Source organism: Myotis daubentonii, chromosome 4, assembly GCF_963259705.1.
Source record: "Myotis daubentonii chromosome 4, mMyoDau2.1, whole genome shotgun sequence".
Taxonomy (NCBI): Eukaryota; Metazoa; Chordata; class Mammalia; order Chiroptera; family Vespertilionidae; genus Myotis; species Myotis daubentonii.
Genome location: NC_081843.1, coordinates 21,799,818 through 21,818,653, shown reverse-complemented (window position 1 = coordinate 21,818,653; position 18,836 = coordinate 21,799,818). Strand labels below are relative to the sequence as shown.

The 18,836-nt window shown below is 51.1% G+C and overlaps 2 protein-coding genes across 2 annotated transcripts in view; both read left to right on the top strand.

Moving 5' to 3' along the window:
• Positions 1–18,836, top strand: part of TEKT5 (tektin 5) — a 37,125-nt gene that overhangs the window by 2,371 nt on the left and 15,918 nt on the right. Inside the window, exons 2-5 of the mRNA XM_059691830.1 lie at positions 1,472–1,555; positions 2,158–2,228; positions 6,559–6,702; positions 10,847–11,069. Coding sequence (XP_059547813.1) covers positions 1,472–1,555; positions 2,158–2,228; positions 6,559–6,702; positions 10,847–11,069 — 522 coding nt within the window. The remainder of the gene's footprint in view (positions 1–1,471; positions 1,556–2,157; positions 2,229–6,558; positions 6,703–10,846; positions 11,070–18,836) is intronic.
• On the top strand, positions 14,652–15,259 carry LOC132232346 (protein LLP homolog). Its single transcript, XM_059691828.1, has one exon. It carries the CDS (start codon positions 14,700–14,702, stop codon positions 15,081–15,083), a length of 384 nt encoding a protein of 127 aa, XP_059547811.1. The 5' UTR covers positions 14,652–14,699; the 3' UTR covers positions 15,084–15,259.

The following is an 18,836-nucleotide window of genomic DNA, read 5'->3' as shown; positions in this document are numbered from 1 at the left end:
AACCCCTTTCCCAGACAGCAGCCAGAGGGGTGATTTTCAGTATTGAACTGGATTTCCCCACTCTCCCGCTAAAGCCACCTCAATGGCTTCCTAATGCTCCCTAATTACCATCAATATTACTAGCCACAGCCTCTAGCACTGCATGACCCAGCTTCTGCTCATCCTTCCAGCCTCCCTTTCTCCACTCCAGCCTAAGTGGCTTTGTCCTCCTCCTCCTCCTCCTCCTCCTCCTCCTCCTCCTCCTCCTCCTCCCCCTCCTCCTCCTCCCCCCCACCCCCCGACCTAGGCCTTTGCACCTGCCGCTCCCTCTTCCTGGCGCATTGGACCCATTCATTGCTGCTGCTTCTCATGATCCAGGTCATGGTTTGTCACCTCCGAGAAGTCCTCCCTGACCACCCTGATATCCTAACTCCCCACCCGCCCATCACCCTGTTTTCATCACAGCTCTTAGCGCTGTGAGAAATGATTGTATTTATGTGTTTTACGTGTGTGTGTTCTCTTCCTTCTGTGAGAACTCCATTAAGAGGGGGCCACCTGTTTGGCTTACTGAGGTATCCCTGGTACCATGACTGAGGGGGACACAGAGGAGGGGCCCAGGAAATTCTCGTGGAACCAATGAATCCATCGCCTTCCCGAGTTCCCAGATGCTTTGGCACCCCCACGCCAAGATGTCGAGCTCCCCGCTGCCTGCTCCCCCGCTGCTCTTTGTGACATCACAGGCTAGGGGCCCCTCCCTGTTCTTTCTCAGTGTCACTGCAGGGGCTCCCTGAGCTGCCGCTTGTCCCGTCTTCCATTCCGCTCAGCTCACGTCCCCACGACAGTTGTAGGTCCATTGCTGTGTGGCAGGCTTGCCTGGGTCTTGGCCCTGGTCACTTTGCAAAGCTTCCCCCCTGTTAGCGATCTCCATATCCAGCTGGCCCCTGGGCAATGATGGGGTGAGGGGCACTGCTGCCCGTGCAGCCCAAAAGCCAAAAACTTTTCCCGAAAATGTTACTACTGATAGCGCGCTGTTGACTGGAGGCCTCACTGATAACATAAACAGTCAATTAACACATAGATTGTATGTTATATGTATAATATACTGTATTGTTACAAGAAAGTAAGCTAGAGAAAAGAGATGTTACTAAGAAAATCATAAGGGCGAGAAAACACATTTACAGTATTTACTGGAAAAAAAATCCTCATATAAGTGGACCCGTGTTGTTCAAGGGTCAGCTGTGTATTCACAGTCATATTCGCCTGCCCAGCAAGCCTGTGAGATACGCACCAATATTGCACCCGCTGCAGTCATGATAGCTCACTGCTATGGTGAGGAGGCAGAAACCCAACCAGACGCACAATGATGAGGCTCCATGAAGCACCCAGGTTTCCCCGGGGATAAATCAGATCATGGCTAGGATAGACCAGAGTTCCTCTGTACAGGATCTCAATACGACAGGGAGAACACCTGATTTCCTGCTGCTTCCTACAGGTGGCCCTGGAGTGTCTGTACCATCGAGAGAAAAGGATCGGGATCGATTTGGTTCATGACAATGTGGAGAAAAACCTTATCCAGGTAAGGTGCCTCCTGGTGAGCCCAGTCCCCTCTAAGGGAAGAGGGAGGACCAGCCAATCAGAGAGCTTTCTGTGCGGAAGCCACCTGTCAGCCCATGCAAAGTCAGGGCTCAGAGAGCCAGGGTGGGGGCCGAGGTTGCAGTGTAGGAACAGGGAGAAAGATCATTTGACCCTCAGTCTTCTCATCTCTAAAATGGGCATCATCATCATTACACCAGTAAAAAATAATTTAAAAAGCTAGCGTTTATTGAGCACCTACTATATGTTATTACACACTGTACCACTTCGTATGCCTTATGTAATTTCATGATCAAACAATCTATAGTTGAGTAGTTGGCACCGAGTTGGTCCTAGGTTTCCTTTTAACCTGGAAGTATATGAAAAGAGAAGAAAGTGGGTGAGGAACATTGAAGCTCCACAATCAACCCTTATCTGTCTGGCCCGGGGATCACGTGGGGTGAGGCAGGACATGGGCCCCACCCTTGTGTTTCAGCTTGTGGGGTCGAGGGTGGGCAATGAGAGGGGAGGGGTGGTCACTGGCCTGGGAGCCAGGCTGCTGTGCGTTTCTAAGGGGCGCCGCTGTTTCTGACATTTTCATTAAAGGAGGTCGATTTGCTGAAATGCTGCCAAGAACAGATGAGAAAACTAGCTCAACGAATTGAAATACAGCTGCGGTAAGGGCTGCTTTCTCTCCCTCTTGGAGCTTGTTTGGGCCCCTCAGGTTGTGGGGGGCAAGCCAGATGGACCCCGGCTCTCCGTGGTCCTTTGGGTCAGTGATGGACTGGTGTTTAACAACCAGCTCCCCAGGACAGAAAAAGAATCCTGATTTGGAGCATTTGTCAATGTCCGTGTATAAAGCTACCCCGATAGCTGATTCCATTCTACCAATAGGGTGTTACCAAGATGTGCGCGTTGATGTCCGTGAGTCAGCACATCGCTGGTGGTTCCTGTTTGCAATGGGGCCGCAGCACAAGAAACCACCCTCATGGTGGCCCCACTGTGAGCCCTGAACCTGGGGCGATGGCAGAGTGGGTGGTATTCGCATCAAGGCAAGGGGTCAGGGCATCGCCAGAGGGGAGCTGGTGGATGCCTGAGCCACGTGTCTTCAAAAGAAATCAGCTTTTAGTTCTTGGAAGATTGTGTAACTGGTATCATGACAAGCCAGGAGGCTCCCCCATAATTAAAGGAAGACGTGAGTTTTACGGGGCTTGGGGCCCACAGCTAAGCCCTTGGCATCCAGCTCCTCCAAAGTCAGCCTTTCTGCCTGGCCCTTGACCGGAGCACCTGCCTTTAACTCACGCAGGGCACGCTGCTCTGCTAGCTCTGCTAGCTTCTCCTCTCCATTTCCTCAGACCCGGATGGCAAGAGGCAGGATGGCAACCTTTCCAGGGCACCCCTTCCTGCTGTTGGGGGCACATGGGCAGCCTGATGGGATGCTAAGGGGCCAGGCAGCTTGCAGATAGGCTCCGGGGGTTTGGTGCCCTGGCTTGCTATACCCCAGGAACAGTAGTAACCTCCCCCCCCCGCCCGCATCCCCCCTACAGCAGCCCCTCAACTCCACCGCAGTGAGAACTGGGTGGCAGGGATTGGAAAGAATCAGCCAGGACAAAAAGCACCCCAGGCAGTGTTGAAAAGCTACCCCCAGAACATGAGGGCATGGTCAGGGGCAGATTCAGGGAGCTGCCAGAGGAGGGGTGGTTGGAAATGAGGTGCAGGCACATCAGTGGGTGAAGGGCCCGTTGAATGGCTGAGGCGGAGTTAAGTTCTGTCTCTTACACGGTCTGTCCTGATTTCTCACCATTCCACGTGTACCACTGGTTGCCTAATGTTGTCTATAAATTAATTCACTTTTTTTAAAAACCTTAAATCCTTGAATTTAAACAGGAAAGTTGGGGCAGGCAAACACCTCTATTATATTTGTATTGCTCTTATTTTGACGATTATGTATTTCTGGCACTAGAGATGATTTTTCCATTTGTTGTTGACATAAGGCTGTGACAGAACTCAGTGTTGGGGTGACGGGAGGGCTGAAGTTTGGGGAACGGGACAGTTTGAACCAGCAGAGTAAATAAATGTCCAGACTTGAAATTGGGGAGCTGGACCCTGAAAGAGAAATTCTGAGACTAGGGTGGGGGGTGGAGGGGCTGCTTTGCAACCCCAGGCAATGAAGGGTGAGGTGGGAGAATTGGGGGAACCAGAGAGACCGAGACAGACTAAGACAGTCCCATCCACTGGGAGACACAGAGGGGGCCTGACGTCAGAGGGAGAGAGACAGAACAAGAATGACATGAAGCGAAGGACAGAGATGTGTGTGTGGGGGGAGACAGTGGGACGGAGAGACACAATTGTGCCAGACAAGGAGAGAAATCAGGCGTTAGAGACAGAGAACAGATGGAGAGGGACACAGAGAAAGAGGAAGAGAGCGAAGATGCTGGGAGGGACACAGACGAATCGGCTGAGGCAGAGGAGGTGGGAGGGAAGGAGCAGGTGTAGGGGACATTCCCTTGGCAGGACCAGAGGTCAGACCACCTGGATAGAGGCTATTGGACCTCTAGGAGCGGCTGTTCGTCAGAGGCTGCCTGGCATCTTGCAGGGAGGCAACCCGTATTGCCGGGCAGCCTGATTCACCCAGAACTGGCCAGAGCTTCAGTGCCGTGTGTGCTGGCCGCCTGTGGGAGGCTCTGCGGCTGACCCCCTCGGGTAGCCAACCTGGCATGGGCAGGCCTGGGCTGGCTGCTGACTTGTGGTTTTGTGGGTGAGGCCCGAGGCCCGCACCTGGGCAGGATCATGTCCTCGGCTCACCAGCTCTCTAACAAAGCAGAAGGCTCTTCCTGATGGGCCAGAGCCAAGTTCCGGCTTTTCCTGGTGGACCAACAGCCAGGTGAGCCTCGACATGGGCTGGGCTCTTCGTCACGGGCCCACGAAGGGAGACAGGGGCTGTCCCATCCTTCCCTGGGCATCACCAGTGGAGGCTAGGAGTCTGGACCAGCTGGCCAAGGATTCTGAGGCCCCAGGTGCCCCTCCAATACTCTGGCAGGTTCTTTTCTACATTCTGGTCTTTCTTTACTTGCCAGTTCATTAGACAAGATGGGGCTCTATTTCTCCATGCCCAATCCAAAGGCTCCAGGGTGGTTCCTTCTGCCCAAGATCTCCCCTGAGTATCCTGATAGGTGGGGGCCCACCATCAGGATTTTATTTTCTGGCTCCTGGCCTGTTTGAAACCCTCACCAGCTCCCAGTGTTGGTAGCAGAAAAAGAAAGTGGCAAAAAGATAGACAGGGACAGACTGGGGAGAGGGAGTGGGAGAGGGAGAGAGACCTTAAGACATAGAGAAAGCAAGAAAGATGAGGGAAAGAGAAAAAGATGTCAGAAAGAGATATAGAGTTAGAGAGATAGAGGAAGAGAGAGAAAAGGGGAGAGAATGAGAGGATGCAGAAGGGGAAAGAGAGAGACCAGTGTAAGATGTGCACCCATCACTTTAGCTGGTGTCTGGACCTCAACTTGCTTAGTCAGAGTTGGTCTCTTATTATCTTCCAGTTCTTCAAGGTGAAAGTCCCCGTCGACACTTAGGTGTCTTTAACTGACGAATCTACTCTTTTCAATCAAACAGAAAAAGGTCCAGGCCTAGATTCTTCTAGAGACGATGGATTCTGCTGGGATTCTGTTAGTGCTTGCGTAGTGTTTATGTTTGAGGTGACCTATCGAAAAATTTGTTGGTTTTCCTTTAAAGACTGTGATAGAGGTTTTCCTTTTACAATACAGTTATTTATATTCTAGAAGTTATTTCATAAAAAGACAAGTAGCAAGTAAGTAGTAGTATATACACTTTGGGAATATGACAAAAATCATGAAAGTGGCTCTCCTATGTTCAGAGTTTGGCAAATACTGGCCTTTATGTCTAAACTTCTTAGCCAAGATACCAGCCCTGGAGGCTCAAGTCCTGGGCCCTCCCTACTGTCCTCTCCTTACCTCTGCCCAGTCCCTGACCAGCCAGTCCCTGAGTGCCCAGTCCCTGACTCTGCCCAATCCCTGAGTGCCCAGTCCCTGACCATCCAATCCTTGGCTCCACCCAGTCCTGGACTCTGCCCAGCCCCTGGTTCTGACAACCTGACTGAGCTGCTTCTAGGTCCCTAAACACCGGCAGGTCTCTAGCTCCTCTGCTTTTGCACACGAGGTGTCCTCGGCTTGGAATTCTCACCCCCCACCCAACTTTGTCTGGAATGTCTGCTCCTGTCATTATGAAATCCCAGCCCAGACACCTCCCTGGGAAGCCTTCCCTGGTTACCCCCGCACCCTGAGCTGATGGCGTCCTCCTGAGTGTCACTGTGTGTCCTTTACAAACCTGCACCGTTGCCCTTATTATTCTGTAGTTTTACTGTATTTATTTACACAAACCTCTGAGCAACGTGAAGGTAAGCGACTGGGTCTTATTCATGTCTTCTCCCTCTGTGCCGGGCATAGGATGAGACACATGGTTTAAAGCGATACCGGGCTTTGTCCAAAGTATGAATTCGTATCTTCTCAATCGGGTTAGCAAACTACAGCTGGAGGGACAAATCTGGCCCACCACTTGTCTTTGTAAATAAAGTTTTATTGGAACGCAGCCATACCCATAACTTACATATTATCTATGACTGCCTTCTGGATAGCTGAGTCATTGCTACAGAGACCATATGACTGACAAATCCTAAATGTTTAGTATTTGACCCTTACAGTAAATGTTTGCTCACCCCTGTTCTAATGACAACAGGCTTGCTTGGACTGGGGGGAGGTTGAGGGGTTGCGGGCAGGTCCTCAGTATGTGGTGGGGACATCGAAGTGGGAAGAGGCCTGAGAAGCTGCTGGGTGGACAGAGCACCCTCCTGGGGGTCCAAAGACTTGGCTTTCAGCAGTGGCTCAGCACCGACCTCATGAGACCTCGGGCGAGGGACTCCGGATAAGGGCACAGTCCAGAGATAAATCCTTGACACACACCGCCCCCCCCCCCCACTTCCCTCCACCCCAGGGATAACCGAGATGCTCAGCATGCTGTGGAGAGGGACCTTGAGGACAAAAGCTCAGCCCAGTTTATTGACGAAAAGTGTTTTAACCTGAGGAACACATCCGACTGCATCAGCTTCTTCCATGGCATGGAGAAGGTCGATGGCACGTAAGTACTGGGCTCTGGGTCCCCATCTGGCCCTGTCCAATGGGAGGGGGGGCTCTGCGTCTGCTTCCGCCAAGCAGCCTTAAAGGGGCATCGATCCTGCGCCAGTCAAGTGAGAGGCAGAGTGGTTCAATGGGGACCCTCGGTGGCAACCCACAGCATCCAATTCTGGCTAAAAAACGTAAGACAAGATGAAATTTACTGGAGAGCCACAGACTCAAGGGGAAGGCTGGAGGGGAAGGCTCTGGCAGCTTGAACGAGCCAGGAAGTGAGAGCTAATCAGAACACCACCATCCTGCCATTCTTGCCCGCCCCCCTTGCCCAAGATTCAAATTCCAGCAAGGCAGAGCAAGCGATCGGCTTAGTGAGGGTCACCGGCCACTGCTGCTGGGCCAGGACATGCTGGGGCACCTGGATTGGCAATGCCACCAAACAAACCCCACAACAACATGGCTGTAACCAGAGGGAGAGGAATTCAAGCTCAGCTGGGAGCCATTGCTGTCCACCAGCCCTGGTAGGGGTTACAAGGGGAGCCCTGCTGCCCGGCCTCAAATCCAGCCTCACCCCTGGCACGTGGGGTGAACTACTTCATCCTCTGGGCCTGTTTCCTCATCTGTAGCCCTGGAATGATAATAGGGCCCACTGCCCAGAGTTGCTGAGTATAAAATGGTGGGCGTGTGAAGTGCTGAGCACAGAGCCTCGTGTATGACAACAGCCAACATTTATTAAGTGCTTGCTGTATGACCTCATTGTCTCAGCCCCGCAGCTATGAGGTAGGTGCCCTCTGTATGCTGGGCACTGTTGTGGGCGTGTCACAGCATCCCGGAACTTCATGGAGAGCTGAAGCATGCTTTCCCACTCGGTAGCTTGAAGGCTGGAGAGGGAGACACACATACACAGAGAGAGAACAGGAGAGAGACTGGGTACAGGCAGGGGTGGTGTCCAGCTTGAGCCCTTTAAAAAAATCTCTTGCCTGTAGATTTGTGCTTGTCATATAGTAGGTGTGCAATGAATATTTGTTGAATGAAAGAATGAATGAAAGGGGAAAGAGAGGGAGAGAAGGCGAAAGGAAGGGAGAGAGAAGGAAAGAAGGAAGAGAAGGCATTGGTGGCAGTCTCCTGGACCATCTTCTGTTTTTTTGTTTTTTAAAAAATATATATTTTATTGATATTTTTTACATAGAGGAAGGGAGAGGGGATAGAGAGTTAGAAACATTGATCAGCTGCCTCCTGCACACCCCCTACTGGGGATGTGCCCACAACCAGAGTACATGCCCTTGACCGAAATCGAACCTGGGACCATTCAGTCCGCAGGCTGACGCTCTATCCACTGAGCCAAACCTGTTAGGGCTCCTGAACCACTTTCTGGATCTTAAAATATATGTGTTGAGAGGACTGTTTGGAGTTTCCAGCGATGGCTTCTCCTGGGGGCCTTGCTTTTCCTGACAAGGTGAACTCCCTATGGCACTGGCAAGGTGGGCAGGACTTTGGGGGTGTGGTGCCCTCATCCACAGCTGCCCATCAGGACAGGGAGGGGGCGGACTGCCTTTCCACACGATGCCTTCCTGAAACCCAGGCAGCCAGGCTGCTGGGCTGGTGGAGACTCCGACTTCCGTGCCCAGGAGGGCTGCTATTTAAAGTCCCTCAGCCAGCACCTCCACTGCTGTTTGTGGTGACTAATCGCTCCTCAGGTGTGCTAGCTCAGGGCTTTTATTTGGGTTTCTTTTTTTAAAAAAATCTTTGTTGCTGAGAGTATTACAGATGTCCCCATTCCCCCACCCCGTTATCCCCCTCCACCTGGTTCCCGCCCCACCCCAGTCTTTCACCCCCTATTGTCTGTGTCCATGGGCAATGCCTATACGCAAAAAAGTTCTTTGGTTAAAAGCAGGGCCGTATCTGGGCAGCTTAAAGGTTGTTTGGAGACTCTGAATTGCAGTTGTCTCTGTTCACCTAAGTTCTCTTTGCCACGGGTTAACTGATGATGGAGGTGGTGGTGATGGTGATGATGATGGTGATGGTGATGATGGTGATAGTGGGTGTCTTTTCCCTGATGTTTACTATGTCCCAGGCCCCCTGCTGAGAGCTTTGCACACAGTGTCCCATGAATCATAAATATCTTATCGAGTGTTTACTATTGTCAGGTGCTATGATGGGGGCTTCACATTTAGTCACTCAACAACCACGGAGTTAGGCACCATGATGATCCCCATTGACAATGAGGAAGCTAAGGCTCAGAGAGGTGACGGTCCCGGCCGAAACTCACACAGTGAGGGGCCGAGCCGCGATCTGAGCCCGCATTGGGTGGACACTGAGCCTGTGCGTGTTATCCCGGCACCTTCCTGCCTCCCCAGCAAAGCCTGCCGTCTCTGTCTTTAGTCTTCAGAGGACACAGGCTACAGGAAGCACGTCCGCCTCCCACCAAGCCACTCCGCCTGCCAGGAGACGGGCTGCCCTGGCACATCTCCCCGGAGAGACTGTGATTAGCGGGTCATTTTCCCTGGAGCCCAGCCGCCTGCTCCAGAGGAGGGCGAGGGCGAGGGCTCCCAGGTGGCTGCTCCTGACATTGCCGGTGCCCCATGCAGCAGCGGGTGAACCTGCTGCTCTCTTCTGCTGTGCTTGGTGCCGCCTCCTCCCTCATCTGATGGTGCCTCTCCCACCTCCAGAAGCCCAAGACCCCTGTCTATTGCTGGACGTTAATGCCTGCAAAAGCCAGGACAGAACCACCACCTATGATATATGCTTGAAATTTTCTACCCACCATGCAATCCAAGCGTGCTTTAAAACGTCTGGAACAAGACTTCTATTTCAGAAAATTCACTCTCTTTTTCCTACTGCCCGAGAATAGAAATGGACTTTATTTAAGAACTGGACAGACCTCCTGGCTAGAAAAGGCCTTGAAAAGATATCCCGTCTGGTTTACGCAGGAACTGAAGCCAGCTCGAAGGCCCCCCAGAGGACAACACTCTGGCTCGTCGGTGGCTTGTTGTGGGGTTTCTGTATCTCCAGGAAGGGCTTCCTGTTGCCTAGACTGAATCCCTGATGAGTCGCCGCCTCTGAAAAGCCTTCCCTGCCTGCCCTTTCCAAGGCAGCCTGTGTCTCCATTCAGCCCCTACCCACCTTCATTCCTTGGCTGTAGAGGCGGCTGCCCTCTGCAGACTGGCTCTTTGCCATCTGGTTTCCGGTTGAGTTCAGCCAATAGGAGGGACAGCAGCAGGAGGCGGAGGGAGGAAGGAGGAGAAGGATGTGGGGACTTACCCTCCCTTGCTCCCTGCTCTCCCTCCCTCCCAGCGATCCTCCAAGCCTCCTCCTCTCCTGCCTGTCCCTCTCCTCTTGCCCTTCAGAGCCGAGTGGTAACAACTTTGTGCAATAGCTAATCCATGAGCACCTCGACACCCTCGGAGCATAAATTCCATTTCTTTCTTTCTATGACCCTGACACATGATGGCCCCGGCTCCATTTGTCTCTCTTCATCACCCTGCTCCTGAATGCCTTCATAGCCCAAACACCCTGTGTAAGCATCTTTATTTATTGTCTGTCTCCCTCCACTGGAAATGTACCGCCACGAGGTCAGGGATGTTGCTGTTCTTGTGTCTGGCTCTATCCCGAGTGTCTAGGTTCAAGGCTTGCCATGTAGTCATTGTTCAAAGAACATTCGTTGAGCAAGTAAGTCAGTGGCAAGTAGCATGGCCGCATGCACCTCCCTGAACGGAAGGGACCCCGCAGCCAGCACGGTGCCCCGTCTCTCTGCTTTTGGTGGTAGAGGAGGAAGTGTTATGGAAATGAGCCTTTCTGGGACTCTCTCCTCTCCCATAACTCACCCGGAAAAGCAGCTGCTCTCTCTACACTGCAGTGGCCTCACCTGTAAAATGAGGGGGTTGGATGAGTCCAGGGGTTCTCAACTGGGGGCCATTGTGCAATGTCTAGAGACATTTTTTGTTTGTCACACCGGAGGGGCATTGCTGGGCCTTGCTGGCATCTGTCGGCAGAGGCCAGGGCTGCAGCTAAACATCCTGCAGTACACGGGACAGTCTCCCACCACCGTGTCTGACCCCGACGGCAGGTCAAGAGAGCTGAGGCTCAGCCACCCTGGATTCGGAGGTCCCCCAGGCCCGCCACACCTGTGCTGAATTCTCTTGTGCCTCTTGCAGGATCTCCGTGCCTGAGACCTGGGCCAAGTTCAGCAATGACAACATCCGGCACTCGCAGAACATGCGGGCCAACTCCATCCGGCTGCAGGAGGAGGCCAAGAACCTCTTCGACACCCTGTCGGATCAGATGTGGAAACAGTTCACCAACACCAACCTGGCTTTCAACGCCCGCATCGCCGAGGTGACCGACGTCAAGAATAAGCTGCAGACGCAGCTCGCTAAGGTCAGTAAGCCAGAGGCGCCTCAGGACCGGTGTCCACTCTGCCACACCCTCACCTTCCTCCCGTGGTCCCCGCAGCATCGGGCCACGCTGTCTGCCCACCCCTGCACGGACCTGCTCCCACCTGTCACACAGCCTGTGAGCGTGCCCAGCCCAGAGGCGGGCAGGGGCCGGGAGCTTCCTAGGAGGACTCGAGCATCCAGGGGTGAATCTCCCTTGCTCCCTGCATGATGGAGCTGGGCTGTCCCCACAGCACCCACAGGCTGCTGATGGCCGAGAGGGCCAAGGACGGGTGAGGATGTTAGAGCCCCAGGAACCAGGTCCGAGCAGACCTACCCCCCTCACATCAGCATCTTCGAAAATGTGACCTTTTGACCTTCAAGGGCTTTAACAGCAGCAGGACCCCGTGTGGAGGGGTGAGGTGCTTTTGGAATTTGAGGAGTAGGCAGGACTGTCAAGTTCTGTCACTGTCTCCTCGCCACTCCTGTACTCACATGCCTCTTTCGCTACTCCCTTGTTCCAATGTGTCATGCTGTTGCACACCTCCGGGGATGCCTTCTCTGTGTGGGATTTACCCTCCCTGCCCCATATAAATGTAGACAGCCTGTTGGAGCCAGAGCAGCTCCCCTGGTCCCCCCCTGCTTAGCCTACTGTCTGGCACACAGCAGACACTCCTTAAATCTTTGTGCGACGAATGAAAGGAATTACAATGATAACTTTTGAACCGATGTTTTTAAGAGAACGATGCAAGAACAAGTGAATGCTTTTAATTTCAAGTATCTTCTTTCTGTCTTTCTCTTTTTTGTAGGGAAAATCGTTTTATATTGTGGTCAAATATACATAAATAATTGCTATTGTCGCCCTAGCCAGTGTGGCTGAGTGATTAGAGCATCGGCCTGCACACTGAAGGGTTGTGGGTGAGATTCCCAGTCAAGGCCATGTACCTGGGTTGCAGGTTCAATCCCCAGCCTTGGTCAGGGTGTGTGCAGGAAATAACTGATGGGTATTCTCTCTCTCTCTCTCTCTCTCTCTCTCTCTCTCTCTCTCTCTCTCTCCCTCTTCTTCCCCCTCTTTCTTCCTCTCTTAAAAATCAATAAAAAACATATCCTCAGGTGAGGTTTAAAAAAACAGGAAGAGTTCCTACTTGGCATTATATTAATGAGTGGATCTCTGTGGAGCTTGTAGAACAGAACTTGACACATGGGAAACACTCAATAAAAAAGTAACAAGTATAAATACTATTATCCATGGAAAGAAAAAGGATCTTCTGGGTGGAGGTGGGGAGCAAAACCTTTTTCCTTTCCAAATTTCTCTGGGGAAGTTTTGAATGATTACTAACAGCCTCATCACTGCTGATCAGAGTTTTTGCAACCACATGGATTTTTATTAATAGTCATTATATAACCACCAGCTGCTTTGCAAATAAGCCAGCGCCCATTTGAGATCTACCAAACCCCAACACGACACTACTGACAACACTGCCTGACCAAGAACTTGTCTTTGGCTTTGTTAAGATGGTAAAAGAAGGAGTTGATGTAATGAAGATAAAGATATAGCAACCATTTCACCTTTTCCCAGTTTGTTTCAGCCGGAGGGTTTGAAATGCTCCCTTTAAAACTTTAACTGTTAATTGTTGAGCTTGGTCTGATCCCCTTGGCAAGAGGCATTTCTGGAAATTCTAGGCCCTCATCCTCACCTGTGCTGGAAAGCAATTAAATCATTGCCCAAGTGGTCATGGGAACCCACTCGAAAGGCCAGGTCTACACAGCTTCCCATGTGGACATTGAACCATCCCCTCCCCCCAGTGGTTTGGGGATGCGTACCCAGCCTTAGCTGTTCACCATCATCCTGGGCTTCCAGCCCCCAGGCCACACCCCAAACCTTACAACTTGTCCTGGCCCCTCCTCCTTGTACTTTGTCCTTGCACAGGGGGTATGTGTTGGTCATGTTGCCCACGGCTAGGAAAGGGGCTGGTGGCTTCTCTGGGCTGAAGCAGTGATGACCACCAAGCAGGAGACTGCCCTTGAGAACTGATCTGTCCTGAGAACCAGGGTCCTGGGGGGTCTCCAGATAAACATAAGACCCCACTTGCATCCACTTACCCTAAAAGGTTGAATGTGCCTTTTAGGGGGAGGATTCTAGATGAGGGGAAAAGATGCAAGGACTTACGGGGAGGAAATACGGAGCAGGGACACTGCCATAGAACAGCGCTCATTCTAAAGGTGTAGGAGCTCGACCTGATGGGAAATGATAGCAAGTGTGTGACATGGACATAGTGTTAATATCATTGAATCACACAGTGAGAAAGCTATTCCTTCTTCAATCCTTTTACATCCTTGTGATGATCTCAGAGTTACTGGACAGGGACAGGCCTGGAGCGGGGCTGCCTCAGCCAGCCTGTAGTGTGTGGGTTCTTGACTTGGTGTTGGAAAGATTTCACGACCTGAGTGCAGGTGGGTTTGAGAGTCATTTATTAATGCCTGGGACAGTGAAACAAAGGAAGAAATTAGGGTGGAAGAAACAGCAGGGGTGGGTCTAGGCAGTGCTCTGCGTTGACTCCCTAGAAATGTTGTAGGAAAGAAGTGAGCCAAGGCAAGTGAAGGTCACGGTGATAGAAGTGAGCAAGGCGGGGCTGCTTTAGCTCACTGGGAAGTTAGAGAAATAAGGGTCCTTGGAGACAGGATCAGGGGGTGAGCCTTGGTCAACTTGCTGCTGCCCACCACTCCCCTAGTTGCAAGTTAGAGTTTAGGAAGAGATAAAAAGTTCATGTCTGGGATGGGGCCTGGGCGTGCTAGACAAGCCTGTACTGAGTCTTGGTCCTGAGGGCTTTCTATCCCCTTTTTTTCCTGCAGGTGAGAATCTTAGGGAAGGGTTTCAGTGGAATATTCATCAGCTTTCCGGGTGCATTTTTAATAGGCTGACGCATCAAAATGAGCATGTAGGGGAATTTGGGATTATTCTTTGGTCTGTTTTATTGTTTTATTTTTTATCTTGGGTCTGTCTGGCTTTAATGTTGCTGTTTTTTTGTTATTTATTCCCCAACTTCATCTGTCCTTGGGCTTAACTGGCACACATGGCACTAAGTGGGTCTTTGTTCGCTATTTTCCCAGGCCAGGGTGATTAAGCTATGTATTCTCTGGTTAGGGCGGGGAGGTAGTAACCATTTGCTTCCAAGTGTCCTTGGTTGGGGAAGATAAGGTCTTGCAGTTCGCCAGCTGGATGTAAAAGGTTCAAATTGTTTGGCCTTGTTTCATTTTCTTGCCGTAGTTTCCCCATTCCACTTGTCCAGAGATTTTCCTAGCTTCTCACTGTCTTGCCTCACCAAGAGGAAGGTCTCGGTTGGATGCTGCAATGCCTCCCTCATCCCTTTAACATGGGCTGATTTCCCTGTTACACAGAGTGAGGACCTCAGGCTAAGGAGGCTGGGCAGGCAGCAGTAGCCAGCCAGAGCTGAAACAGCATTGTTTTACGTTCATCTTGTTTCATGCATTTTTATGGTGATTTCCACTTACAACAAATGATGCTGATTTTCCGCTGAGGATAGTGATATAAAATGTTATTTTTAAAAATATATTTTTATTGCGGTCGTCTGGAGCGTGTGTTCTGTGAGTGGTGAACCTGTAGAGATAAAATATGGCTAAAAGCTTACGGAGTAAGTGGAAAAGGAAGATGCGTGCTGAAAAGAGAAAAAAGAATGCCCCAAAGGAGCTTAGCAGACTTAAAAGTATTCTTAAAGTAGATACTGATGTTTTAATGAAAGATGTTCATGAAGTAGCAACTGTGGTGGCCCCCAAACATTCTGAAGTGAAAACCCAGTGTGTGGTGAAAGATGACAAAGATGACATGAAAATGGAGACTGACATTAAGAGAAACAAAAAGACTCTTCTAGACCAGCATGGACAGTACCCCATATGGATGAACCAGAGGCAAAGAAAAAGGCTGAAGGCAAAGCGAGAAAAAGGAAAGGGGAAAAGCAAAGCAAAAGCAGTGAAGGCGGCTAAGGGTTTGGCCTGGTAGACTTTTAAAAACTTGAAAAGTGCCACATGGGGCAGATCTTTGATTAGAATGTATACACCTATTTCAGCTTCTATCAAAGGAAAACCATTTTTTAACTGGGCCTTTTTCTTCAATTCAAACCCAACATAACATCTCAAATTTGTTTTAGAAATTTGAATAAAATATTTCCTTTGGAAAAAAAAATATATATATTTTTATTGATTTCAGAGAGGAAGGGAGAGGGAGAGAAAGAAACATCAGTGATGAGAGAAAATCATTGATTGGCTGCCTCCTGCATGTCCCCTACTAGGGATCGAGCCAGGGCACGTGCCCTGACCAGGAATCAAACCCATGACTTCCTGGTTCATAGGTCAACGTTCAACCACTGAGCCACCTTAGCCAGGCTAAAGTGTTATTTTTAAATAAACACATTTAAGGCTTTTTGAAAAATGAATTGACTTGAGGATTGTTAATCGTATTGTGAGGGGATATGGCAAACATGGTAAAGATGGTTGGTGGATGCCTGACATTTAGAAAACAGTAGTGTAGGCCTCTGTATCTCAAACATTACTGCGTGCATAGTAATCACAGTGTCACCTGGGGACTGAGTCACAATGCAGGCTCTGATTGAGCGGGTCTGGGGTCAGGCCTGAGAACCTGCATTTGAACAGGGTGGTAGGAAATAGTGGGAGTGTGGGTTGTAGAGTGCTTTGTCTTTGACAAACATCTGGGTAAGCAGCTGTCTCCTTCCCTTCTCTCCCTCCCTCTCCCTCCTCCTCCCTCTTCCTTCCTCCCTTCCAGGCTCAGAATACTCAGAGAACCAAATCCTTCTTAAAGGCAATCCTGGGTCATTTAATTCTCATCAGATTTTCTCTGATTGCATTTTGCTTCCGAGCTTCCGAGCCACGTCCCATCACTCCTCCTGCACAGGGCCAGCCCAGCTTGCCCCATCACACAGACAGGGCCCAATGTGTGCAGATGCCAACGCTCCTCTGTGGTTCCTGCCACCCTCTGCAATGTGTGCCCTTGAGTCACATTGCATTTTCCCACCTTGGTTGGTAATGTGGTTGTTTTTTTGTTTTTGTTTTTGTTTTTTAAATATATTTTATTGATTTTTTACAGAGAGGAAGGGAGAGAGATAGAGAGTCAGAAACATCGATGGGAGAGAAACATCGATCGGCCGCCTCCTGCACATCTCCCACTGGGGATGTGCCCGCAGCCCAGGTACATGCCCTTGACCAGAATCGAACCTGGGACCCCTCAGTCCGCAGGCCGACGCTCTATCCACTGAGCCAAACCGGTTTCGGCAAGTAATGTGGTTGTTAATGTTAATAATCTCAAATTCCCCTACGCGCTCATTTTGATGCATCCGCCAATTAAAAATGCACCTGGAAAAATGAGGTTATTGGCTGGAGGATCAGGACAAGCCAGGAGCACCGCCTGGATTGGGCTGTCAGCATATCAGATAAGCTGAATTTCTCTGCCTCCTCTCCACAGCTCATCCCCCGCCCCACCCCCCACCCCCCTTGCAGGCTCTCTCAGAGGCAGCCAACAGGAGAAGCCCGCTCTCACCCTCAGATTTTCACCCCCCCCCCCCCCCCGACTGCCCTTCCACTTGGAGCCCTCTCATCTCAGTTGGTGGCTCCGACTTCCATATGCTTCTAGGCCCTTCCAGGGCTTTGACTCCCAGGTGCTCCATCCCAAACCTTGGAGTCCACTTAGATGCCTCTCTGTGTCCGACCCCACATCCACTCCATCAGCAAATGCGATTGGTTCTACGTTCGAGTGTCATCACTCCTCACTCCCTGCCCTGCTCCCCGCTGGCCTGGGTCTCCACCACCTCTTGCCTGGATTATTGCTGCGGTCTCCTAACTGCTCTGTTTGCTTTTGATGTTGCCAGTGATTAGCTGGCCGCTAGTTCCCAGGGCATTCGGTCCTCGATTAGGTCAACTAGATTCACAGAGGAAGAAAATGCAAATCTTTAGATTCTTCAAAAAACCTCGAGAGTTTGGCCGCAGAGTGAGGGCAGCAGGCTCTCTCTGGGCCATGCCTGCCCATGTCTGTGGGTCTCTGTCTTCACCGCAGCCAGGCCTGCTTGCACCACCGCTGCCATGAGAACTTCAGCACCGCCCACCTTTGCAACCGCAGTGCCTCACGAAATGCATGGAGCACAGTGAATTCCAAGGAAATGTGGTGGAGCAGTTTTAATCAGAGGATCAACACCAGTAGTCCACATATTATTTGGCACCTCACATTTTTCTCTTAACAGCTTTAATTTTCCTTGACCCATAATTAGATGCATGTATTTCAAGTGTACAGTTTGAGGCGTTTTGACATTTTTGTCATGCGGTCATCACCTCAATCAAGGTAATGAACAAGTGAAAGATTTCCTTGTGCCCCTTTGTCATCTCTCCCTCCTGTCCTGCCCATCCCCCCTATTCCCACACAACCCCTAATCTACTGTCATTATAGGTTTGCATTTTCTACAAAGGGAGAAATAGTCTATGCACTCTTTTATTTTTTAACTAGGGGCCCAGTGCACGAATTTGTGCACCTTGAAAGGAACTGTGGGCTGCAAGGCTGCAGTGGGCACAGAGGTGGGTCTCAGTTCATCCTCCATGCCCCAGCCCAGTCCCTCCCACCATGGCCCCCAGTCCTTTGTCTGCCAGCAGCCCCACTCCCACTGCTGCCGCTCCCACGCACTGACGGTGCCTGCCCCTCTCGCACCCGCTGACGGCATGGAGCGATTGGAGCTGGCGCCAGCAGTGGGTGCAAGAGGCGGCTGCTGGCCCCAATTGCCACTCAGGAGCAGGGGGAGGTGGAGAAGCCCTGAGGGGCGGTTGGGGCCAGCAGCTGACTGCTCTGAGTGATCTGGGCCAGCACTGGGCACTGGCAGCAGGTGCGAGCAGGGCCAACACTGACAGCAGGTATGAGCACCAGGGGGGACCGCGTCATGCAGGAGCAAAGAATTTTCAGTAACCACCAGAGGCTCACCCCAATGATAGTGACTGGTGCCCCACCTTGGTCTGGTGCCCCTGCTCACCTGCTCCACCATCCCGCCGCTGCCGACACCTGCCATGTCCACACTCTGCCACCTGCTGCTGGCGCCCGCCATGTTCTGCATGTGCCCCCTGGTGGTCAGTGCACATCATAGCGACCGGTTGTTCGGTTTGGTTGTTCCGCCATTCGGTCTATTTGCATATTAGCCTTTTATTATATAGGATTTGGCATCTTTCACTCAGCATAATTGAGATTCCTAGTTTATTCCTTCTTATTACTGAGGAGTATTGTATGGATATTGTATTGTACGGACACACCCTAGTATGTATGGTGCCCATATGCCATCATTTGTTTATCCACTCACCTGCTGATGGACAGTAGACTTGTTGTGAGTTTGGGGCTGCTATGAACATTTGTGTACAGATTTCCAGAATCTCTACAAAAATTGTCAGCTAATTGGTGGAAAGCAGGTGGTAGCTCTAGCAAATTGTTTTAAAATTGATTTTAGTGTAGAGGATGATGCTCCAACCAACGGAGCCACACCAGCCAGGGCTCCAGCAACTCCAAGCCTCCTGTTCTGTAGGCAGGAGTTGGGTGGCCACTGAGCCTCTTTGGCACTGTCTGCTCTGCGCATCAGAGGAAATGCAGGAAAGCAGGTGTATAACAGCGGCCATGAAAAGAGGCTAACAGAACACAGCGGGGCTGTGAGTTTTCACCTTGCAAGGCTCTGCTCTTAACGCTGAAGTTTCTTCAGGGTGTTGACTTCTAATGGTC

What these genes read in the sequence shown, in the direction of transcription:
- LOC132232346 (XM_059691828.1), top strand. Translation starts at nt 14,700, where the DNA reads ATGGCTAAAAGCTTACGGAGTAAGTGGAAAAGGAAGATGCGTGCTGAA.